This window comes from Eleutherodactylus coqui, chromosome 11, assembly GCF_035609145.1.
Source record: "Eleutherodactylus coqui strain aEleCoq1 chromosome 11, aEleCoq1.hap1, whole genome shotgun sequence".
Lineage (NCBI taxonomy): Eukaryota > Metazoa > Chordata > Amphibia > Anura > Eleutherodactylidae > Eleutherodactylus > Eleutherodactylus coqui.
This window is the reverse complement of record NC_089847.1, coordinates 51,083,742-51,108,997: the sequence shown is the minus strand read 5'-3', so window position 1 is coordinate 51,108,997 and position 25,256 is coordinate 51,083,742. Positions and strand designations below refer to the sequence as shown.

The window sequence follows — 25,256 nt, the reverse complement described above, 5'->3', positions numbered from 1 at the left end:
TATATCACTTCCTGGTTACGGGATTCATAAATCCCTCCTCCAGGATGCAATGGCTGTGATTGGTTCTTCAATCGCTGCTCAGGTAATCAATGCAGCGCTTGATGAACTAGTCACAGCCATCGCTTCCTGGGAGGTGGGATTTATGAATCCCATAACCAGGAAGTGATGATGTACAAGTGGCTGAGGACTAAGGGAACCGCGCCTGAGCTCTGGAGAGCAGCGAGAGGGACCTGGACCGAGTCTGCTAGGTAATGTATTCCATTTTTTTTATGTCGTGTAACTAGGGCTTATTTTCAGAGTAGAGCCTATATTTCAAGCACCTCCCCCCTGGAAGGCCTGAAAAATTAGGCTGGGTCTTCTTTTTGGGGAAATACGGCAGCTCAACAGTATTCAGTATGCCAAAAGCACAACTTTCAAAAAGAAAAAAAAACACAGTCTTACCTTGGCATAATTTAACAATGCCCGTCACAATAATAACAATTAATGCAATAACTTTGGCATAAGTGAAGAGATCTTGCACCCGCGTCCCCCATTTCACATACGCACAATTTATAAAGGTGATTAAACCTGAGGAGGAGAATAAATGCAGTTAGAGAAAACATCTCAATAATTAGCTTCTGCGTAAGTTTATCATGCCCGACGCCTAGTGAAGGAAAACCCCGGACAGTAAGGGTTACTTCTGCATCTATACAGACACCCACGCTGTTCGCAGTCTGGGTATGTGTGGATGTCTGGGATGTTTAAAGCTTTAAACATCCCATTACTCAATGACACATTCTACAAGGCGTGTTCCCATCTCGACCATGTGGGAACAGCATTGACCACCAGCCAGTCGGGGGTGATGGAAATAGTGTAGCTATACCGAGCTCGGCTGTTTCTGTAACTCCAACAGAAGTCGATGGAAGTTACACAAAAGCTGCAGTACAGCGAGCCATGCTGTTTTCACAGCTGCCACGTTATAGAAGCAGCGTAACCCACCGTTTGCATAACTCCCATTGACCACAATATGGGTTCCGGAAACAGCGCATGGCAGGGTGGTGGGTTATTTCTATCCTTCTGATCACCGTATTCAGGGGGTGAGAAGGGCATTAACACGTAGATGCGGGTCCCAGCGGTTGAACCTGCGCCAATCAGGTATATCCTGTGGACTTTAATACCATGTGACACCATAATGTGCAAAACGTCTTTCTCACCATCATCTAGACACATAATAGCCATAAAGCCCTGTTCACATTAGCATAAAGTAGAACATACAAGACAGAAGCCCGGGATCTCTCATACAGGGGTTATACCTTCGTCAGTCATAAAGTTTGATGCTGAACGTTAGGCAGCTTCCAGCAACCCAACAGAGCAGCACAGGAGGCTTCAGAAATAGAATCCTGGAAGCTCTTGTGGCTCCACATTGGTTCCACCTGGCACGAGCAGGAAGACGGCAAGTGGCAGCTAGTGCCAATGTAGATGGCAGAGATACAGGTTTGTGCTTTTCCATTCCAACCCAGCCAGGGGCTACAGTAGAGCAAAGCAGGAAAGCCATTGCTGCGTCCCTCCTCCAGCTTCTTTAGTACAGCTTTGGCAAAAGGTACGCAGACCAACACATAAGACCATGTGGTCACATCTTAAGGTTTTCTTCACACTTCTGCTACAGGGTTAAGATACCATTACAAGGACCAACCATCGCTCAGATAAGATGTTGCCTGTGAAGAGCAGTCATTCACTTGCTTTTTCACAGAGCGATGATTGTTCGTTAGTTGTTTGCAGAGAGATCGCTCATAGAGGGGTCTCCATGCAAGTCGCTCAAATACAAATGGCCGACCTTATACCAGACGACTTTTCGTCAACCAGTGATTTATTACTTGTCACGCTGTTTGTTGGTGGCCGTTTTTACACTGAATGACTTCAATTAGCACTTTCAAGTGATTATTTGGCCAATAGTCGTCCCGTGTAAAGCGTGTAAAAGTACCTTTACATTGGAGTTTTCAGTATTGTAGATGGCAGTGAATCCTACACACTACAGCGCTATTCCTGCGGGCCAAAATATCGGATCCATCTGAAAACGGATACGTCACAGCGGTTTCGGCTCTGTGATATACAGAAGCCATAAAGCTAGTGCAATGAGAGACTCAGATAGTTCCCAGACTGGGCTGTAGACTAAGACTTCCCTGTCGGTGGATGTAATCACCATCATGTAATGTACATCCATCAGCAGGATCACGGGCAACAACCTAATGGCTGAAGGGCAATGAGGACCATACTGAAATTACCCACAGTCAAGTTTCTTTACAGATTAGGCCAATGTGTAAAATATCAAAATGTGTGAAACCCTTAGGCCTCCTTCCCACGAACGGATTTCCGCCGCGTAATTCGCAGCGAAAATCCGCTGCGTTGCCCGCAGCTATTAGGTTCTATTGAACCTAATAGCACAATGCTCACGATGCGTAATTCCAGCGCGGAATTACGCACCGCGATTTCTCCCGTCCTCACCCGCAGCATGCTCTATTTTCTGCGGGTGAGGACGGGCTGTACGCACTGACGGGAGATAGCGTGAAAAAACGCTTTCCCGCCCACCGCCGCGCGTCATCTGACGCCAAATGACGCGGCCGGCCGCGTCACGTGACACGCTCGGTGACGCGGCGGTGGTGGGCGGTGACGGGCGGTGACGCGGCGGTGGTGGGCGGGGAAGCGATTTCACGCTATCTCCCGCAGGTAAGTATAGGGGCTCTGGGGGGCGCCGTGACGGGCTTCACTGCGTAATATTACGCGGCGGACCCCGTCACGCTCGTGGGAAGGAGGCCTTAAGGCTTCCCATTTTGGACGGATTTGTAAAAGCACAAAAACCTTAATTTCCATTTGTTTCAGATTGGCATCTTTTTTTAAATTCATTTATGGGATTCTAGACGGAACCCTTAAAAGCGGATGTGAACGCGGTCTTACTGGGTTAGTGCTTCACACAACGTAGCATTGCTGCTTCTTGCAAGTGAGCTTCATGCTTCCATAAAGAGACTCTACACAACAATTCAGGGGCAGCTGCAACTTTTTCTACATAAGGAAACATAAAGGTCCCTCACAAGACACAATAATGCCGTGACGCACGGGAGATCCCATGTAGGTTTACACCCGACAACCATATATGATCAAGATCAGCAACATACATGTTATCATTTATCATGAGCAATCATCCATATTACTATAGAGCATCTGTAACCCATTAATAGTCTACAATATACATACAAACACAAGCAGCAGCAATGAGACGAGATGCAACGTAGGGAGGTTCACATGTGGGGAATATGGGCTGTACCAGGTAGTTTGCAAATGTGATTGCAATCACGGCTTGGCTGGTGGGTTCAATAATCAGCAGTGAAGTCCAGAGTCTGATGAAGGCAACAAAACCCCCAAAAGCCTCAAGGATGTATGCATAGCTGCCTCCTGATTTAGGAATGGTGGTACCGAGTTCTGCATAGCACAGGGCCCCAATCACTGAGAAGATCCCACCTATGGTCCACAGGACTAGAGATAGCCCATATGATGCTGAGTAAATAAGGACTCCCTTAGGAGACACAAAGATCCCTGAGCCGATCATGTTGCCTACAATGAGGCAGACTCCATTTAGAAGGGAGATTTCTTTCTTGAGTTGCATTACATCTTGAGGGCTCTCGGCGGTGGATTTAGCTGGAGCATCTCCGGGGCTGGAGGACGTGAGAGGTACAGCCTGGCTCTCCGTCTCTTCCATGATGAAGATGTAAAGTGCTGGGGTCCAACTAGATGAAAAAGAAATCGAGTTAGGCAAGCCGGAGATGGAGGTTCAGCAGGTTCATTCCCTCTCTGGGGATTAATGCAGAACAAATCAAGGAAATTACTAAAATAACGGAACCCGTAATAACCCCCCGTGGTGAAGACTGCCGCTGTCTAGAAACAATTCAAGTATTTTGTTGTAATACCAGATTAGTTTGGATTAAACAAGCAGGAGGCGCCTTAATTGAACGAAACTCAGGCAATTTGATGCACAATGTCTTGCCGGTGTCTATTATTACTGCTGTCATTTGTCACTTCATTTACAATGGGCCCCATTTATTTTCATGGGTTAAATGAGTTCCCAACAGTTTCATCAAAGTAAAAAGCCTTGGCAGCTGGCACAGCTCTCTAAGCAAATAATAGGCTCCAGACCAAGGCAATAACCTAACTCCTCTAACACAAAAAACAGTACATTGACGTGTTTCGGGGGCCCAGGCCCTTCCTCAGAACCGCTGGATGGAACATTGCCCCACAGCTCCATGTGTTGGCAGACATTTTTCTTCATCTTAGTGTCATACCCCAGAACACGACTAGGACATCAAGCTGAAGACAAATAACTGGACACACGAGCATGGAGATGGAGTTCTGGGGCAATCTTCCATCTAGTGTTCTGAGGAAGGGCCTGTGTCCCCGAAACACATCAAAGTGCTGTTTTTTATGTTAGGTTATCATCCTGATCTCAAGAGTCTATTACTTGCTTAGAGAGTTGTGCCACCACATGGCCAGTCTTTATCTTCAGGTCACGGACATGCTTATCCGCTACTGAGGAGTCCCCTGGTATTTATATTACCAACCCCATACAGTTACACAACCTTGTATTCTGGAATTCCTTTCCTTGCGGTAGCTCCACCCTTTCTCGCACTCTGTTTGCATCAGTTTCATGGTACCATGTTTCATTAACATTTTCCTTCTTAGTAACTGATAATAATGGCTTTCATAGACAATAATGGAAAACATACAAAAAGTTGAGTGCCAGTTGGGTAACAGTTTTCAAGGAGGATAGGCAACTGTAAAAAGTATCCTTAGTTTTCAACCCTTATCGCTCCTCCTCACCTCCACTTTTTATGACCACAGCAAAGAAACTTTATGGTGGTCATGAATTAGTTAATAGGAATGCTCAGTGAAGGAGTTAAGGGCTGAAAGGGCTCTTTTACATGCAAGATTCACACTGCAATCGCAGGATCCGAACGATAATCGTTCTGAGTAAATCCCTCCAGCGACTGAATGACAAACTATAAAACTGGTTGGTTGGTGTGGTGGATGACAGACAAAGGCGCTAGGGTGTAAAGAGCATGTAACAGAGAGGATGAGGCATGTTCAGATCTACTGCTTTACGGTTTCCGCCATGCTTTTTTTTTAAATTACAGAAAAATAATTTTCTTGCTTTTTTTTTGTTTAATGAAAAAGTGCAAAAACACCAACCTCTACTTTTATTGTGCAGAGGAAAGCTATTGCTCAGTGTTATATATATCCTATATCTATTACAGGGCCCCAATGTGGGAGTAGACAGAGGTTGACCAGATGGTAACGCCAATTTAAAAGTATTTTTTTTTTTTTATAGGAAAACCATTTCAACCACAGCAAAATCTCTTCTTGGGTATAGTATGTTTTCGCTGCAGTGTCCCTTTAAAGGGGTTGTCCAGTTGTAAACTATTGATGGCCTATCGTCAGGATAGGTCATCAATAGAAGATCAACAGGGGTGCGTCGGCAGGGATCACTGACAATCAGCTGTTGTCTGGATTGGCGTGTTCGTGCACGGAGCCGATTTCTGAAAGAAGCAGACAGCTCCGCTCACACTGCAATGGCTAGTTTCGGTATTGCAGGCAATCCCTAATGAAATGAATGAGAACTTTGTAATACCAAGCCTAGCTACTGTATTAGAAACGGAGCTGTCTGCTTTCTTCAGAAGCCAGCTCAGTGCACAAGCACACCGGTCGGTGAGCAGCTGATAGTCCGAGTCCCAGGAGACTGATCCCTGCTGATGTACTACTGACAACTTATCCTGAGGATAGGCCATCAATAGTTCACACGTGGACATCCACTTCACTATTACAAAAGACCTACTAGGTAGAGACTGACTAAATCCGGGGTGCTATTGTACCCATCACACAGTTTGGAAGGGTTTCAAGCTTGACACTCATCGTTCCAGGTAGGGTAGTATTTTTTGATTTGCCTCCTTGAAGGAAGGACTGCAAGCTCTTGTATAAAAGTCCCTGCTTTCTGTGCTGCTCCAACAGAATATAGCATTTAATATTAGTGAGGACACAACTCAAACTCATTTACTTTGGAAACAAGGAGGTTCATGTAACCAGGAAATTCACAACATGTTGATTTAGGTGCCAAAGGAACATCTTACGGTTCACCGCTCTGTGGCTGGTGGCCAACTGGCCAATGAAACGCTGTAACTGCTAGAAACGTAAACTAAAAGGTAATATTAAACAGATGGCACGAGGAAATAACAGAAAGCGGCAGTCAAACTGCCAATGGATTAGGAAAAAAGTCATCGGGGACAGAGATACCTTTATATACTGTGTGGTCAGTTTCTTGGATCCCACTTAGGTTTTGGCGTATTCAGTACGGACCACCATCAGCCAGTGAATGTCATCAAGAATACACTGATCTGTATGAGGGGAGGTGTCCGAGGCAAAACATGCAACCGACTGGGTACCTGCAGGGAAGGTAGCCATGATGCCGGAGCTACTGGCCTGATATGAGAGAAGGCATCATGGATTGTCCTGTGGTGTTCCTGGTGCACCACCAGTCTACTCTCCACATGGGTCAATCACCTCTTTGATTCATGCTTTTCCCAAAAATCGGCAGGAGAAGAGGCAACAAGTCCGCTAATAAAGTATACTGAGAGGAGTATTCCCATCAGATCATGAGGATTACTTTGTGATCAGTGGACCCCAACGATCCATTTATACGGGAACAGGGATTTTTTCTTTAAATTTATTTTTTTATTTTGAATATTTTTTTCTAATATTTAAAAAAAAAATCCAAGAGAAAACCCACACAAATAAGGAAAAAAATACACAGATGTAGACCTTGGTCAGAGTAGATCCCAGGGCTGCGAGGCAACATCTAACCACTGAGCCTCCGAGAGGTTTGTAATGGATTGTATATAAAAGTGACTACAGTAAGGCTAGGGCTACATAGCGACTTTAGCTTAAAGAGGGGTCACGCAACCAAAGATCACTTTGTAGCCTTGCAACCTTACACTGTAGTCAATGGGGTCACGGTATGAGTCACAGGCTGCCGCAACTGGCACAGCGCAAAAAAATCCATGGAGCTAGGATGTGTTGCACCCTATGAGTCACGGTAACCAGCGACTCGCACTTTAAACTCACTGACTTCAATGGCAATGCGAGGTCATAGCGATCTAGGGTCACACAAACCTCTGTCACACCAAAGTCACCATGTAGCCCTAATTTTGTGGCAACTTATACTGTGGTATATGGTCCATTTACAATATGGTGGGCAGGAGGAAACAATGGCAGAGAGCGCTATTAGAGCTCTGGCGCAGTCATATCTCCTCACTATAAATCTAAACCAACTACCAAGGAAGTGGTCCTAGTCTGCCCTGTGGGCATGCGTAAGGCAATACAGGGGGTACAATCATTTACTGTGCGCCAGATCCCTGCCGTATCACTCAGTAGTGACCTCTGGCAGACTTCACAGTACAGGTCAGGCGGAGCTGCTGCACCACATTTCAATTATGGGGAAGTCTTATATTGCCGAGATGCGAGTCTAGATGGTACGCCATCAGTGTGCATCCGCTTTATAACAGGTTTATTTTCGCATGACCCCCCAGATTGGGGTTGAATTCCCCGTGGAAGGCTGGGAGGCGGTTATCTGTATTGGTTTGTATTGTGCACCGAAGCATAATGACATCTGGAGAAGTTCTCATATTGTGGTTAATTGTAACATCTAGTGTTTGGCTGCTAGGTCAGACCGATAGTACTAGGTTATTATATAGCTGCCTTTATCTATGAGAGTGAAAGGCCATTCTATTTTCTAAGGATGCATCTACTCATATGGCATTGATTTTCTACACGCCAGCTTTCTTGTGGGGTATGTTTGCTTTATGTGTAAGGTTAGGAATGGGGTATTGGAAGGGGGCTTCTGCATTCGGGTCTGCCTGTGTCAGGGTGACAGATTGCGATGTAGGGTGCTATAGACTTAAGACCTGGGGTCCCCACAGCCCGCCCTCTCACATTTTGCTCTCTATACATCCTTATTATGAATGGCTATCTGTTTTATGACACCTACTTATGTGGAATTAATTAGGTTAGAAATAAAGGTTGTTTTATTAGTGACCATTCAATGATTTTTACATAAAAACTGTCCTCCATCTGTATTGGGCTTTTTGACAGTCACTTGGTCAGTTGGTGAATTCTTCAGTTTTTACCTCTGCAGGCTCCATCACTACTTCTCAGTTTTCCCTGAGCTGGTGGGTGTAGACTGGCTGATCACATAACCGTGCACACACAGAGAAGAGGAGATACCATTCCCCTATCAGCATCTCTCGTAGACAGAGAAGAGACATGAGGGAGACAATGAGCAGTGTAGATCAGATGCCAGCATCTGTGAGACAGCAAAACACTTATGGTGGCTTCGTAATTCGTTGCCACCCGCAAGAGACATGCACACGATACGCAACAAGTACGCGGTGACATAGTGTACGTGCTGCATGCCGCCAAATCGCCATGCACTATCTTGTCGTGTATGCGCGCCAAGATAGAACCAGCTGCGATCTTTGCTGCATGCGTATTTTGTGCAATGTGAGCGACAAAACTTGTGCGCATCATACATTGTCACCACACACTCATGCGAAAGACCCCTTGCTATTAGCTGCAGTACTACTGCTGTCTGCCTCGCTCTCACTCAGCTCCCCCTTTCCTCTTCATAGGCTTCTATGGGCAGCATGTAATCTGATCTCTTAGTGGGGTGAACAGTTTACGAGGGGAGAGCCTGACAAGTGAAGAAAGAAGCATTTTTCTCTAATAAATATCACACCTTTTTTATATTAATCAGTACTGATTTATGCAACATTTGTTAAAACCATAATACCATTTAGGGAAAAATGAAACCTGTTTCAAAGTGTACCTCGAACTACATAATAAATCACAATAAAATCTGCACAATCACAGTTTTTTTAAGGAACATCATTTTATCTCCTTGGCTCCCCCATCCAGTGGATGAGCCAGCACTGCAGAATGTAACGTCTCTTAGTGCCGATGAGCAACAGAGCAAGATATACAAGCAGAATCTGCTATACTATGTATTAACAACAACTATTATTGGGCAGCCATGTACTATTATCATTACTATATAACTACGAGGTATACTATACTGTCCACAAGAGGTGGGGAAAGCCACAGTATCTGCTGGAAATCCACAAATCCACAGCAGCAAAACAGGCATCAAATATACTTGTAAAAAAAATAAAAATTACAATCCCCCCCCCCCCCCCCCCCAGAAGAAGTAGCCAGAATTGAATGAAACTTTCTGTGTGATTGTAATGTTGATATAAGTAAGCAATTACAATATCAGAGCAAAAGGAGACTTTATTGTGGAAAACTGACCCCTTGAAGGGAGGCTCCAGTGCCCTGTTGTACCACCTCTAGCTTGGCTACAAGATGTGATACAGGTGGGCATGGAGGCTCTAGAACCCCGTTGTACCACCTCTAGCTTGGATACAAGATGTGATATGGACAGGCATGGAGGCTCTAGTACCATGTTGTACCACCTCTAGCTTGGCTACAAGATGTGATACAGGTGGGCATGGAGGCTCTAGTACCGTTAGGCTGCTTCTAGCTTGGATACAGGATGTGATACGGGTGGATACGGAGGCTCTAGTACCCAGTTATGCTTCCTCTAGCTTGCATACAAGATGTGATACGGATGGGCATACAGGTTCAGTGTGGTATTCTATGGCCTATCAGTACACATTTGCTGTAACTGAATTTCTAGATTGTGCAAACTCATAGGCTGTCGAGGTTGATGTCCCAGATTGCCCAATACACGTTCTATTGGCGATACATCCGAGACTAGGTGGGCCACGGAAATGTGGCAATGTGGTGGAGGCATTCCTGTGACCTTGTGTGTGCGACTGAGCATTAACCTGCTGCAAAATGCCTCTAGGAATATCTACCATGAGAGGAACACATGTGGCTGCAGGACGTCCTGAACATATCGCTGAACTGTCACTGTCCCTCATACCACTAGTAGGGGGTAACGACTGTTGTATGTGATGGCGCCCCAGACCATCACACCAGCAGGGCGCAGTGTGCCGCTCCACAGCAAAGGCAAGATTGGAGACCTTGGGGTGAGCGCCTCAGACACGATCACGGCCACCATCAGTGCCCAAACTAAACCTGGATTCGTCGCTGAAGACAACCCGTTTCCACGCCATAGTAGTCCAGTTCGTTCTTCATGACACCACTGCAAACGGAGGCTACGCTAGGTGGGAGTCAAAAGCAGTACATGTAATGGGCACTGTGAAACCAAATGTCCTTCAGCCAAGCGACTGCAAATGGTTCTGACAGACATAGGGGTGTAACGATGGCGCCACCTGTCTCTGGATGGCAGACTATGAAATAGTTTGAGCCGCTCATACTTGTTGGATGATCAGACAATCCTCTCTACTGGTGGTCTATCGAGGGCGTCCTGAGCCCGGTCATACATGGCTTCACTGGTTCCAATACCTCCTAGCAATCCGGTCAGAATGGCCCAAGTGGCCATCCATTAGTTGATACAACTATCCAGCTTCTCGCATTCCTATAATGCTCTTCCTATCAAACTCTGCTAATTAGGCAAAATCTCTTCTCTGCGTTGTAGAGGCGTCTAGTGGTCAACAAGTTCTACACAAGTGGAAGAAGAGGTCCTTATACACAAGGAGGCTCTGAGAGCCTTTTTTAGGCCAAGGGGGGTGGGGGGGTGGGGTACCATTTTTAGGGCCTCAGGTGACAAGACCGTTAATCTAATCACACCACAACTCTAATCATTTGTATATCTGCCTGAGATGCAACTGCATGCCGAGTTCTGCAGCAAAACCACAACTAATTCCAGGTGGTCAATTTTTTTTTTTTTACAAAGTGTATGTAGTTCAGGTTGCTTTAGTGGAATTCATAGTAGGATTGTTGTGGGATAGCTGTGGATTTCACCCTTTACAATGCAATTTAAAACCGCACGTCAATTTCTGTATGGGATTTTCTGCTGGATACAGATGGCATCTGTTTAAATCTCATCCACTTTGCTGCTACTGTAAGTGCTGTGAATATTTCACATGGAAGATGTGGTCATATCCTACATGTATTAACTCTAATTAGGTCCAGCTCCGCACTGCCAGTGTGTCAGATGGGCGGCCCCCACAAATCACTCAATAGGTGACGTCAGACTGTCAATCAAGTCTGGTATAACCCACTGGAGGCGAGTGGTGGGTGACGACCACCCACCTGACACATTGCCAGTGCCTAGAGCTGGACCTAAGAAGAGACCACCAGCTGTGACAGGTTATCTTTAATTCCCTGCATGACATTACAACGAACTCAGCAGCCTTCGAATTCACTGTTCTGCCCGAAGTCATGTTGGTTCAATCTGAAGAATCTGCCGTGGTGTTGTCCCACAAGGGCTCAGAAGTCTACATGTTGTTACATTACTAGTTACATCTCTCTCTGGCTTTTACTACACTGCAGTGGTGCTGCGGTCTACTGTCATACACTAATCATCCGTGCAGGGCAGCCAGCGATCATCTGACTTCCAATGTCAGAGGCCAGGAGAATCACCAGGCTGGATCACTGGGGCTGAGGACAGGTAGGTATTGTTTGTTTAGTAGTGATCACTCATTTGGCTCTAATTGTAAACGGTTGATCTGGAACCAGACAAACCCTTTAAACGCAAGTTTAACCTGTTATGCCCATTTTCTCACCCAATCTGCACTTCTATGTTCAGTGATTAAAATATTCTTCCCCATTTACGGCATTCTAAAAGCATGTCCCATCCCTTTTAGAATAGCAAAAAATACTCTCCCGGACCGTATGCAAATTAGGATTTAGGAGTCCACGGGGCATTCCAGGCACAGAAAGAGTCCAGCGTGTTCGGGAGCCAACACCGCCTCCATCTAGTTGATGGACAACCCAGCACCACAAGTCACTCAAGAAAATCCCATAAGGTGCCAACATTACATCAACCCAAAGTCCTACTGTAGAGTCCGACTTCCAAGTCTTACCGTACATGAAGCCGAACTGGGGGAGGCTCATTAACTGCAGGATTTCGGAGCTTGCTAATGAGAAGTGGGATCAACAAAGACTAGCAATCAAGTGGAAAAAGGTGGGATTGTGGTTCACCCTGATGACGTAGAGCCTCCAGTGTGCATTTTTTGGGCAGGAAGTGTTTAGGCATGGGGCACATGTTTGAGGAGACGGGCTAAACCTTACTTTAGGTTATGACTGGCATTTGATACTGTAGCTCTGATGCTGAAACGGCAATCAGTTATCTTTAAGGACCCACTAGACGAAACTGATACTCTATAAAATGCCTAAGGATGTATTTGGACTGGTGAGAAACACGTGTGAACTCAGTGGCAGCATGGAAAAAAAAATTCAAATTAACATGCACACATCGAAATGTGATTTTTTTTGTGAGGGGGTGGGGGCTGTTATTTGTATAGCGCCAACTTATACCGCAGCGCTTTCAGGTAATTTATTCATTACCCCCAACCTCAGAAGGACAGAGGGCTGAGTGAACCTTGAGACGGCTATCTGAACCGTGCTGGGATTGGACCTACAACCTTCAGGTCGTGAGCGAGAGCTTAGGACTGCATACTGCTGCCTTAACACTCTGCACCACATAAGGCCCTCAAATGGCATATACCGCAATACCTTTTTTTTTTAAGCTGAAACATCACAATCGCTGAAGAATTGCAGCTTTACAAGTGCGATATCAGACCAATGTCACATTTACGTGCGTAATTACAGCTCAAGAAAATCGGATCTATATTACACCATTTTAAACACGTGATTTCCAAGAGCGCAGGATGCTTTTTGAGTGAAAAATGCATGATTTGGATTCAGCTGTACATGTGATTCTCATGCGCTTTTTTCACAAGCTTGAAATGATCACAAGCAGCTCCAATAGTGCAATGCATTTTTTTTCCCATTTTAACTGAGTGCAATGTGCTCTTACCACAGACCCATCGGAAAGAATGGGTGATTATAGAGCTGCCCAAAATTAGGACATACCACCTCCCGTGGTAACCTGTTCCACTCATTGATCACCCTCACTGTCAGAAAGTTATTTCTAATATCTAATCTGTGTCTCCTCCCTTTCAGTTTCATCCCATTGCTTCATCCCTCTGCACTGTGACAGCCCTTCAGATATTTGTAAACAGCCATTAAGTCTCCTCTCAGCCTAAACATTCCCAGATCCTTTAGCCGTTCTTCATAGGACATTATTTGCAGACCGCTCCCCATCTTGGTAACTCTTCTCTGGACTTGCTCCAGTTTGTCTATGTCTTTTTTAAAGTGGGGTGCCCAGAACTGGACACAGTATTCCAGATGAAGTCTGACTAACGCTGCCTGCACACGGGCAGAAACCCCACGGCGGGATTTCCGCCACTGAAAGCCTGCATAGGAGTGCATTACAATACGCACTCCTATGCAGACTGCCGCGGTTTGGCCGTGCGAAATCTCACGCAGCAAACAAACCGCAGCATGTCCTATTTCTGTGCGGGGCTCGCAGAGCCCCGCACAGAAACGTCACTCAACCGGTCGCCGGCTCCGGTCTGCGCCGGCTGCTGGCACATAAAAGAGCCGAGGCCGCCGGGCGCGGGTAAGTACGCGCTTCTTCCTACAGGCGCTGGGGTCGGGTCCCACGGCGAGAATCCTCTACGCCGGATCCGACCCGCCCGTCTGCAGGCGGCCTAAGGAAGAGTAGAGGGGATAATTACATCATGTGATCTAGACTCTATGCTTCTCTTAATACATCCCAGAATTGTGTTTGCCTTTTTGGCTGCTGCATCACATTGTTGACTCATGTTCAACAATGTGATGCAGCAGCCAAAAAGGCAAACACAATGTGATGCAGCAGCCAAAAAGGCAAACACAATGTGATCTTTTCACGTCTGATTTCTGTGCATCTCGCAATGCACAGGAACCACCCGTGTAAATACAGTCTTATAGTGTTCTTTGACTCTCTGGAAAGCACTCGGCTTTATACCGCACGTGCCGAGGTCAGGGCACCACAGAACAGGAACGTGCAGACTCAGGCGAAAATTTCTGTTTATCCTGCTGCATATTTCTATAACAGGCATCCTGAATATCATCATCATGTGACAAACATAAAACTTTCAGGTTTTTGCTTTCAGGAGAAAAAAAAAAAAGATACAAAGTACATTGTGAAAAACTAGTAACTCCCGGGTCAGCAGGGCACTCCGACAGCCTGCAGGCTGCGACGCACTGGGGTTTTGACATCATCATAGAGAACATTAAGGAGCAGCTAAATGTCATTGTTTCCTTCATAGGTTAATAGTACAAGCACATAGAGGAAACTTTGTAGTTTATGATTCATTCTACATAAAGGCTGCTTCTCCCCACCTCTGCCTGCAGCACAGATCACTCCGAGTAACTGACTACACAGAAATCCAGAGAGCGAGAGATCAGCTGAAAGATACCCAACTTCTCGGAATAAGCTGCCATGTGTGTACATGAGGAATAACACTATATCCGCCCATTATATGACTTGTGTCCTGCATTTATCAACAGTTGTTTCGTCTACGGCAGTGTTTCTCAACTCCAGTCCTCAGGACCCCCCAACAGGTCATGTTTTCAGGATCTCCTATAGTAAGAACACCTGTGGCAATGTCTGAGGCACTGACAATAATTACATCACCTGTGCAACACTGAGGAAATCCTGAAAACCTGACCTGTTGGGGGGACCTGAGGACTGGAGTTGAGAAACACTGGTCTACGGGCTGAGACTAATTTTCAGTCTTCTCTGAGCTGGTGAGTGGAGACGGCCGTTATACTGTCTTCTATAGAATGCACAGCAGATTCTGCTCACTAACCCTGTAGCACACACAAATATCAGCAGAGAGGACACTAGAAGAACAGTGGGCAGTATATATAGGATTTCAGTCGATGAACCACAGTAAATTACTTAGCATTAGCTCCAGAAGATCTGTGAGTCTCTCCCTCTGAAGCAGCTTCCTCCTTCTGTCTCCAGTCTCCATAGACTTCTATGGACAGCATGAGAACACCAATCATTACTTCCCGTTTTCAGTCTCAGTGTCTGTTACTAGAGATGGAATTCGCTGTACAGTAAATTAGATGTAATGGAGGCACCTGGTGGTCAGCACTTTAGAGGGATTTTTCAGTACAAAACCATCACTTAAGGTAAATTAAGCGATTTGCACTTTTATTGGTTATCACATCGACTATCAATTAAGCACAAGTTTGTTAAAAACTTAGCCACTATTGAAACCCCCAGAGGCCTATGGAAAGGGGAGGAGGAGAAAGAAGCTGCTGGAGGGAGATAGAGACAGTGAGACACACATGGCTGCAGCATCTAGGGTTTTATCTCACCTCAGCCCCAGAGTCACATCTACACTGCTCAGTATTGCTGTTTAAAAGCTGTTCTCCACCCACTCCTGGGTGAAAAAAAAAAGACAGATATTGAGCCTATAGAAGGGAAAACGGACTAGAAAATATAGGATACAAGTCATATGATGGCCAGAAGTAGCGTTATTCGTCATGTACACACACAACAGCTTATCAAAAAAAATTATAATAATAATCCAAAGCTTTACTTAAGCTGTAAATTGTTCAGTAATTTGCGCTAAAGTTGCCCTTTGGTGGGATTATACTAGACTGACTAGTCTTTGCTCCCCACATGCATCAATGAGCCTTGGGCACTGACCATCTGGGGGATTGTCATTCGCTCAGGATCGCCGTCTTCTATTCGGAGACGGTTGGCACCACTTAGAAAACCCACACAGGCAGTTTATGCTGGAAGTAAAACAAGACCATTTATTTTCAATGACATAGGGAAGACATCAAGCACATTCCATTCAGGCATTCTCTCCTGAACTATATCAGGGCAGTAACATATAAGCTCCTCTCTGGGATCTCACAGGCCCTTACCCCAGCGAGGGCAGTCTCCTGCAGCCTTAAGGAACTCCAAAACCCCTGAGTGTGGCAGGAACCTAAGCTTTTACCCTCCTTCTTAACAAACCCACACAGGTGTTCTCTCATCAGTGAGCAGAGTGATCACTTTGAAGCCCTCTGCTGGTCACTCTGCTAACTACACTAGCATAGCACCCATGTCTTTTGTAGACCAGTTATCCCTCTTTGAGGCACTTTGGCGAGTATTGAACACTGCATACCGGGAACACTGCCGTTTTGGAGACACCCTGATCCAGTCACCAAATTGGGGTCCTTGTCATAGTCAATCAGATCCTTACATTTGCCCATTTTTCCTGCTTCTACTATATCAACTTTAAGAAGTGACTGATCACTTACTGCCTAATGTATCCCACCCTTGACAGGTACCATTGTCACCAGATCAGGTCATTGACTTCACCCATCAATGGTTCTAATGTTATGGATGATATGTGTATACTACATGGTGAAAACTAATCACAAAAAAAAAAAAAACTAAAACCTTATATAGTAGATCAGGGGTCCCCCAATCACCTGTTCCCCGAACTGCTGTACTCAAGCACAAATTGGAACTTAGACTGCAATAAGAAGCCGAGGAAAACGGAGCTTCTTCAGCTCCGTGGCCAAGTACAGGAGATCGGTGGGGGACCTGAGCGGAGGAACCCAGCTGATCTGCTGAGGATACAAATAAAGGGTTAATGTAACTTACGACATCTATCAAGGTGAAGGGACACAAAACTCTTGCCATTCTGGGGATCCACGGGGTAAACTTACTAGGCCCAGCATTTCCAAAGCCGGATTTATTAATTTCCTTGGCGCACGAAGGGGCGCGGGCCTCTCCGCGCCGAGGCGCGGGCCTCTCCGCGTGCCGGCTTTCCTACGACGAGGCGCGGGCCTCTCCGCGTGCCGGCTTTCCTACGACGAGGCGCGGGCCTCTCCGCGTGCCGGCTTTCCTACGACGAGGCGCGGGCCTCTCCGCGTGCCGGCTTTCCTACGACGAGGCGCGGGCCTCTCCGCGTGCCGGCTTTCCTACGACGAGGCGCGGGCCTCTCCGCGTGCCGGCTTTCCTACGACGAGGCGCGGGCCTCTCCGCGTGCCGGCTTTCCTACGACGAGGCGCGGGCCTCTCCGCGTGCCGGCTTTCCTACGACGAGGCGCGGGCCTCTCCGCGTGCCGGCTTTCCTACGACGAGGCGCGGGCCTCTCCGCGTACCGGCTTTCCTACGACGAGGCGCGGGCCTCTCCGCGTACCGGCTTTCCTACGACGAGGCGCGGGCCTCTCCGCGTACCGGCTTTCCTACGACGAGGCGCGGGCCTCTCCGCGTACCGGCTTTCCTACGACGAGGCGCGGGCCTCTCCGCGTACCGGCTTTCCTACGACGAGGCGCGGGCCTCTCCGCGTACCGGCTTTCCTACGACGAGGCGCGGGCCTCTCCGCGTACCGGCTTTCCTACGACGAGGCGCGGGCCTCTCCGCGTACCGGCTTTCCTACGACGAGGCGCGGGCCTCTCCGCGTACCGGCTTTCCTACGACGAGGCGCGGGCCTCTCCGCGTACCGGCTTTCCTACGACGAGGCGCGGGCCTCTCCGCGTACCGGCTTTCCTACGACGAGGCGCGGGCCTCTCCGCGTACCGGCTTTCCTACGACGAGGCGCGGGCCTCTCCGCGTACCAGCTTTCCTACGACGAGGCGCGGGCCTCTCCGCGTACCAGCTTTCCTACGACGAGGCGCGGGCCTCTCCGCGTACCAGCTTTCCTACGACGAGGCGCGGGCCTCTCCGCGTACCAGCTTTCCTACGACGAGGCGCGGGCCTCTCCGCGTACCAGCTTTCCTACGACGAGGCGCGGGCCTCTCCGCGTACCAGCTTTCCTACGACGAGGCGCGGGCCTCTCCGCGTACCAGCTTTACTACGACGAGGCGCGGGCCTCTCCGCGTACCAGCTTTTCTACGAAGAGGCGCGGGCCTCTACGCGTACCAGCTTTTCTACGATGAGGCGCGGGCCTCTACACGTACTAGGCACATCTCAGCACCAGCTTTTCTGGCATAACATATAAATCTGTCATCCTGCTTTTGAATTGATCAGTGTTACTCATGTGATCAGCACTGGCCAATCACAGAGCAGCATCAGGTAGGTACAGGGGCACCGTGTCCATCTTGGGAGACCAAAGAATGGCACGGGAACTGATGGATCTGTAACAGAATGGCACAAACAGAGAGCAAAAGGTAGTAATGCTCTCCTTCCGGCCCTCGGGCAAATTTTGTATCCCAGTCTAGAATTGGACATGAACGCCTTCTACCCGCGGGCATCGGGCAGCACGCAGATGGATCCCGCTGCCAGAATTCTCGCAGCGGGATGCGGCCCCTCTGTGAGACCCGCACAGAAATAGTCCATGCCGCGATTTGTTTTCCGCGTGTGATATCACACGGACAGATCGCGGCTGTGTGCATAGGATTGTGTTTTGCAGTGCAATCCTATGCAGGCGGGCACGGGCGGAAATTCTGTGGGTAATCCCGCTGCAGAATTTCCGCTGGTGTGCAGGGGGCCTAACTTGTGAAGCAGTCCTTAAAGGGGTTTTCTACTTGTAAACTACTGATGGTCTCATTACTACAGAAAAGGCCATCAGTAGTAATGAGTGGGGGGTGTGCCTTCTGGGATCCCCACCATACCACCACATGGAGCCGACTCCTGCAGTTAGTAGACGCTCACACGAACGCCCAATAGATTTCCTGGCGACAGACGTAAATAAACTGCGGCGACCCGTAACATCCGTAGTCACTGCGTTTCTTAAGCTCCCATATACTTCCTTGGGCCGTCCTGGTCCGTAGACAGACTAAGGCCTCATGTCCACGGGGAAAATCAGGCCCGTTACGGATTCTCCATGAAGAATCTGCAGCGGGTCCCTCCTGCCCCGCGGACATGGGCGCTTAAAATAGGAATTTAAAAGAATTAACTCACCCGCAGCCGACCGGGAAGGTCTTCTCTTCCTCACGGCCGGATCTTCTTTTTCGGCCGGCGGATGAACTCGTCACGCCGGCGGCACGTCGCCGACGTGCCGCGCGCATGCGCCGGGCACATCCGCCGAGCCGAAGCAAGAAAGATCCGGCCGTGAGGAAGAGAAGACCTTCCCCGCCCACTCCGGCTGAGTAAATTCTTTTAAATTCCTATTTTAGGTCTCCCGCGGATCCGGACGGCTTCCATAGGCTTCAATAGAAGCCCGCGGGAGACCCGCACGAAAATCGAGCATGTCCAGATTTTTTCATGCTCCATTTTTAAAAAAATCCCTTTTATTGACCATCTGCGTGTATTTATCTACCCGCGGGTGGTCAATGCATCCCTATGGGGTGCGGATCCGCGTGCGGGAGAAGAGTTAAAATCTGCTGCGGATTTTAATTCTTCTTTGGCCCGTGGACATGAGGCCTAATAGGACAGGTCGCTATTTATTTTGCGCGTGTAAAATACACGTCTGAATGCGCCAAATTAGTTTGTATTCAGTCAGCGAAAAATAAGGACTGAATACGAAGAAAAATAAAATAAAGCCGCTCGTGTGAAGGACTCCCTGAGAAGGCGCTGAGATGGTAGCGCTGCCGTCACACGGAAGAAGCACCACAGTCACCGGCGCCGTAACCTGACTACACGTGAGCGCGCCCTAGATCACCCGCCATGTACGCCCCCCACGTACAGATGAGCTGTACCGCTACCATCAGTGATCTCATTGTGGGGTGCTGAGTATTCCGACCTTGAGCAGCAGAGTGTTGCAGCGCCCCCAGCTGGCATGTGTAGCCCCCCGTTTCTTGTAGCACCTCAGCAGCCATGTGCAGCCCCCCGGCTGACATGTGCAGCCCCCCTTACGTCTTGCAGCCCCCCGGCTGACATGTGCAGCCCCCCTTACGTCTTGCAGCCCCCCCGGCTGACATGTGCAGCCCCCCTTACGTCTTGCAGCCCCCCCGGCTGACATGTGCAGCCCCCCTTACGTCTTGCAGCCCCCCCGGCTGACATGTGCAGCCCCCCTTACGTCTTGCAGCCCCCCCGGCTGACATGTGCAGCCCCCCTTACGTCTTGCAGCCCCCCCGGCTGACATGTGCAGCCCCCCTTACGTCTTGCAGCCCCCCCGGCTGACATGTGCAGCCCCCCTTACGTCTTGCAGCCCCCCCCGTCTGACATGTGCAGCCCCCCTTACGTCTTGCAGCCCCCCCCGGCTGACATGTGCAGCCCCCCTTACGTCTTGCAGCCCCCCCCGGCTGACATGTGCAGCCCCCCTTACGTCTTGCAGCCCCCCCGGCTGACATGTGCAGCCCCCCTTACGTCTTGCAGCCCCCCCGGCTGACATGTACAGCCCCCCTTACGTCTTGCAGCCCCCCCGGCTGACATGTGCAGCCCCCCTTACGTCTTGCAGCCCCCCCGGCTGACATGTGCAGCCCCCCTTACGTCTTGCAGCCCCCCGGCTGACATGTGCAGCCCCCCTACGTCTTGCAGCCCCCCGGCTGACATGTGCAGCCCCCCGGCTGACATGTGCAGCCCCCCGGCTGACATGTGCAGCCCCCCTACGTCTTGCAGCCCCCCGGCTGACATGTGCAGCCCCCCTACGTCTTGCAGCCCCCCGGCTGACATGTGCAGCCCCCCTACGTCTTGCAGCCCCCCGGCTGACATGTGCAGCCCCCCTACGTCTTGCAGCCCCCCGGCTGACATGTGCAGCCCCCCTACGTCTTGCAGCCCCCCTACGTCTTGCAGCCCCCCGGCTGACATGTGCAGCTCCCCTACGTCTTGCAGCCCCCCGGCTGACATGTGCAGCCCCCCTACGTCTTGCAGCCCCCCGGCTGACATGTGCAGCCCCCCTACGTCTTGCAGCCCCCCGGCTGACATGTCCAGCCCCCCTACGTCTTGCAGCCCCCCGGCTGACATGTGCAGCCCCCCTACGTCTTGCAGCCCCCCGGCTGACATGTGCAGCCCCCCTACGTCTTGCAGCCCCCCGGCTGACATGTGCAGCCCCCCTACATCTTGCAGCCCCCCGGCTGACATGTGCAGCCCCCCTACGTCTTGCAGCCCCCCGGCTGACATGTGTAGCCCCCCTACGTCTTGCAGCCCCCCGGCTGACATGTGTAGCCCCCCGGCTGACATGTGTAGCCCCCCGGCTGACATGTGTAGCCCCCCGGCTGACATGTGTAGCCCCCCTACGTCTTGTAGCCCCCCGGCTGACACGTGTAGCCCCCCTACGTCTTGTAGCCCCCCAGCTGACACGTGCAGCCCCCTACGTCTTGTAGCCCCCCGGCTGACATGTGCAGCCCCCCAGCTGACATGTGCGGCGCCTCCTGCTCACCTTCTGGGCTGTTGATGCACTTCAGCTTTGTTCTACTAACAGCTGCTTCCTGCAGATAACGTCCCATTCCCGGCCGAGCCGTCCGCACACATCCCGCCGCTGCCATGCTGGGAGCTATATAGGGCGCCCCCTGCCGTGTATGAGCGGATGCTGCTCAGTAGAGTGTCAGCTCTGCGGACAACACAGCGCTCTATAGTCTTACCGTCACATTCCAGGTTCTGCTGATGGAGGATGCTGCCGGCCGCCGGTGTCCTCCTCCCTGGAGTGTCTCCGGTCGCCGTCCCCTCCCCGTCCCCTCCCCGTGCACTTTGATTACCCCCCTCCCGGCTCCCCCACACTCTCCTCCGTTCTCCTTCTGTCCTGCTTCTCCTCGTCTGTGGAAGCCCCGCCCCCTCCTGCCGGCATCACGTGACCTCTAACCCAATTGATGCCATCCAGGGCCGGTAAATGACGGGGCATGTGCATCATGTCGCCGCAGTGTTACCAGCAGAAAACCTAGAAGGCCTCGGTTAGCCACGCAAAAACTGTGCTTATTGCCCATCGCAACCATGAGAGGGCAGCTTTCCTTTTACCTGCGCCCTGGTTGGTTGCTATGGGCAACAGATTTCCCTCCCGGTGTTGGTGGAGCTCAGATACCGGGCAGCGAGTTGTACTTGCACGTGTCCTCGGTTGTTGGGCAGTGTTCACACGCTGCGTCCCGTTGGCATGAGGAAAGATCCGTGTCATACACACACTAGAGCCCCTGTGAGGCCGCCTTCACCCAGGCGGGAGAGTCGCCCCAGATTTGTGGTTGGAGATGAATGGCGCACTAACACACATAAGCCATCGTTTTCCCCTCATCATGGTGCGGGAAAAAAATGCGGCATGTCCAGTCTTGGGGCGTTCGCTCGGAAGGCATCAGCCATTGTCTTCAATGGGGCCGGCGAAAGCATCGCACGGCGTACGAGATGCGCGCGATTCGAGGTTTCCCATCGTAAACAATGGGAAACACTTGAAAGTCGCGTTGAAGGATCGCTACTTCCCCAAAGTAATGGGAGGCGATTTTGACACAAATCGGGTAAATCGCACGTTCGTGAGCGCAATATCGGGCCGCGTGTCACGACCCAATACCACACGCGCCCATGTGAAACTAACGCTACTTGCACACGAGTGAGCGCGATATTGGCAATATCACACCCGCCAACGTGCGTTTTCACAGCGGTGAGGCATTTTTCTGTGAGAAACGCCTTCCAACACTTCCGTGAAGTAGCGATCCTCCGGCGAGGCTTTCAGGCGCAATTGAGGATCGGCGAGTGCTTCTCATTGTTTTGAGTGGAAAACCTCACCTCGCAGTCGCGGTGTGTGACGTGTTTTACTGTCCCACTTAAAACAACGGGTGATGCGTTCCGAGGAACGTGAAAAGACGGGACGTGCCACAATTTTATATATGACTCCATTCAAATGAATGGGGCTCACATTCGTGCGAGATTTATGCGTCCCGCCATGCACAAATCTAGCGCAAGTTTCTCAGTTTAAGGTCTAATTCACACTTCTGTGTGCAGGTTGTGTCCGTGATTCTGAGGCGCGGTTCGCACCAGACGGCATACAGACACAGGTCCATGTGCTGTCCGAGCACTGCATGGCGGTAGGGCGTGCTGCGGTTTTGTTTTTTTGTACGAATCGCAGGTCTGTGTGAAACAATCGCTTCTCTAAAAAGCCCCGTTAAAGTCAGCGGGTCCATGCATGGTCTGTGCGCATGTAGAGGGGCGGCGCGGACAACACCCCCAGGTCCCTCTCACACGGCGGTTTTTATAGCGTTTACAATGGGGCCTCTCAGACAAGCGTTTTAGCGCACGCTAAATTGAACGCTGTATGTTCTACTTTACAGCCTTGCACGCCATTTTAAACGCCCTACATCGCCCACTGACATGAACGGGGTGCATTAAAAACCCTGTTTAACAGCATTTTTAAATCAGCCTGCTATGCCACCAGGAGGGAAAAAACGGGGTGACGTCATCAGCTTGCTTTGCCTGCAGTAAACATGCACACAAAAACGCTGTAAGGCCGGGTTCTCACAGGGCGGAATCCCGACAGAAATCTCGCAGTTTTGCCGCAGTGAAAAAACGTAAGATTTCCACCTGGAAATCCGCTTGGCTGCATGCTTTTCCATTGCAGCCGGCACTCCCATAGAGAGCAGCATGGCTGCTAAGGAAAAGAAAATAGACATGCTGCGACCGGGGAATCTGCGCCGCAGCACCGGATTTGCCGCGACGGATTGGCTGGCTCGTGTGGAGAAGATTTTTGACAAATCCCGTCCACTTGACTGGCCAATAGTGGGATTATCAGCTGCAGGCGGATTCGGCGCAGCCTAAGGCTGCTCTCACACATGCGTTGAGAAAACACCACCCAAAATTGCAGCATTTTACAGCGATTTAGAGTGTCACTTTTTAACGCATTGTACAGCATTTGACAGCGCTTTTTAACGCACATCGTCATTGGGATGGGTGATGAGATACATTAAAAAGCGATAAAACGCAGAGCAGACAGCGCTAGAAAATCTAACACCACGTTTAAGTGCAGGTCTGCGAAGCCCCAACGAAATCAATGGGAGCGTTGTACCCAAAAACAGTGTTTCTCAATCCCAGGTCATGTTTTCAAGATATCCTATAGCAGTGGTGGTGAACCTATAACACGCGTTGCCGTCAGTCGCACACCACGTTAGTGAATACCGGCAGGGTCCGCAGCTCCCCTGCCGGTATTCACTCACTGCGCTGCTAGCGCTGCTGATCCCGGCTACACTGTGACGTCAGTGTGCAGCCAGGATCCTCCTCCCCCCTCCCCTGATGCCTCCTACTTGGTTCTGCGAAAGCAGAGAAGGAGGCATCCAGCAGCACACTGACGGGCAGAGGAGCAGCGTCACTTCCACGAGGAGGAGGGGGTAAGTATGTGGGTCTCGGGGGGGGGGGGATGTGGGGCCACTGTGGGATGTCACTATTACTGCTGGGGCCGCTGTAGGGTGTCACTATTATCGCTGGGGGGGTTACTATTATGGCTGGGGCTACTGGGGGAGGGGGTTCACTATTATCGCTGGGGTATGTTTACATGTGGTGGAAATAGGCAGGGTTGTTTCAAAACAGACAGGGTGCAGATTTTGACTGCTTTTTGGATGTGGAAATGGTGCAGAATTTCCCACAGAAACTACCGCTGAGGACATTCTGCAGTATTTCCGCATCCAAAAAGCAGTCAAAATCTGCACACTGTCTATTTTGAAGCGGCCCTGTCCTTTTTAGAATGACGGGGGTAAAATCATACTTCGTGATAAGCCCCGCCCCCTGACATGTTGGCACTTTGCCATAAATAAGTGGGTTTTGGGTTGACGTTTGGGCACTCGGTCTCTAAAAGGTTTGCCATCACTGCCCTATAGTAAGAACATCCCTGGCAATTTTTGAGGCACTGACAATAATTACAATACTGAGGAAATCCTGAAAACACGACCTGTTGGGGTCCATGAGGACGCACGCTCCCCAACTCTTATTTATCTTGGGTGAAAAATTGCATTGCGGATTCCTTGGAATTACTCAACAGAAACACATAAAAATAGATGATTTTATTAGCACATTTTAAAAATTAAATGTAAGTTATGAGTGTTTCACATCGGGGATATTAGCTGTAATAATCCTGTAAATATATGTATATTGATATAACATAAATCTATATTATAGAACTCTACTAATGTCTAATTTCTCTAATCAAAGATAGACAGACAGACAGACAGATAGATAGATAGATAGATAGATAGATAGATAGATAGATAGATAGATAGATAGATAGATAGATAGATAGATAGATAGGAGATAGATAGATAGATAGATATTAGAAATGAATAGAGTCTTATTAGGTGCGATTTTATTTGGGCACAGAGCGGCCATAAATAAAAACCGTTGGTGTGCGTGGACGGAGGAATTTCCACACACATTAATGGGTATATTGAGCAGAGGATTGCCCGCACCTTCGC

The 25,256-nt window shown here is 49.4% G+C and overlaps 1 protein-coding gene across 1 annotated transcript in view; it reads right to left on the bottom strand.

Annotated features, from left to right (window-relative positions):
• Window positions 1-25,256, bottom strand: part of LOC136582813 (Y+L amino acid transporter 2-like) — a 58,100-nt gene that overhangs the window by 25,640 nt on the left and 7,204 nt on the right. Inside the window, 2 exon segments of the mRNA XM_066584068.1 lie at window positions 442-567; window positions 3,229-3,758. Coding sequence (XP_066440165.1) covers window positions 442-567; window positions 3,229-3,730 — 628 coding nt within the window. The 5' untranslated portion in view covers window positions 3,731-3,758.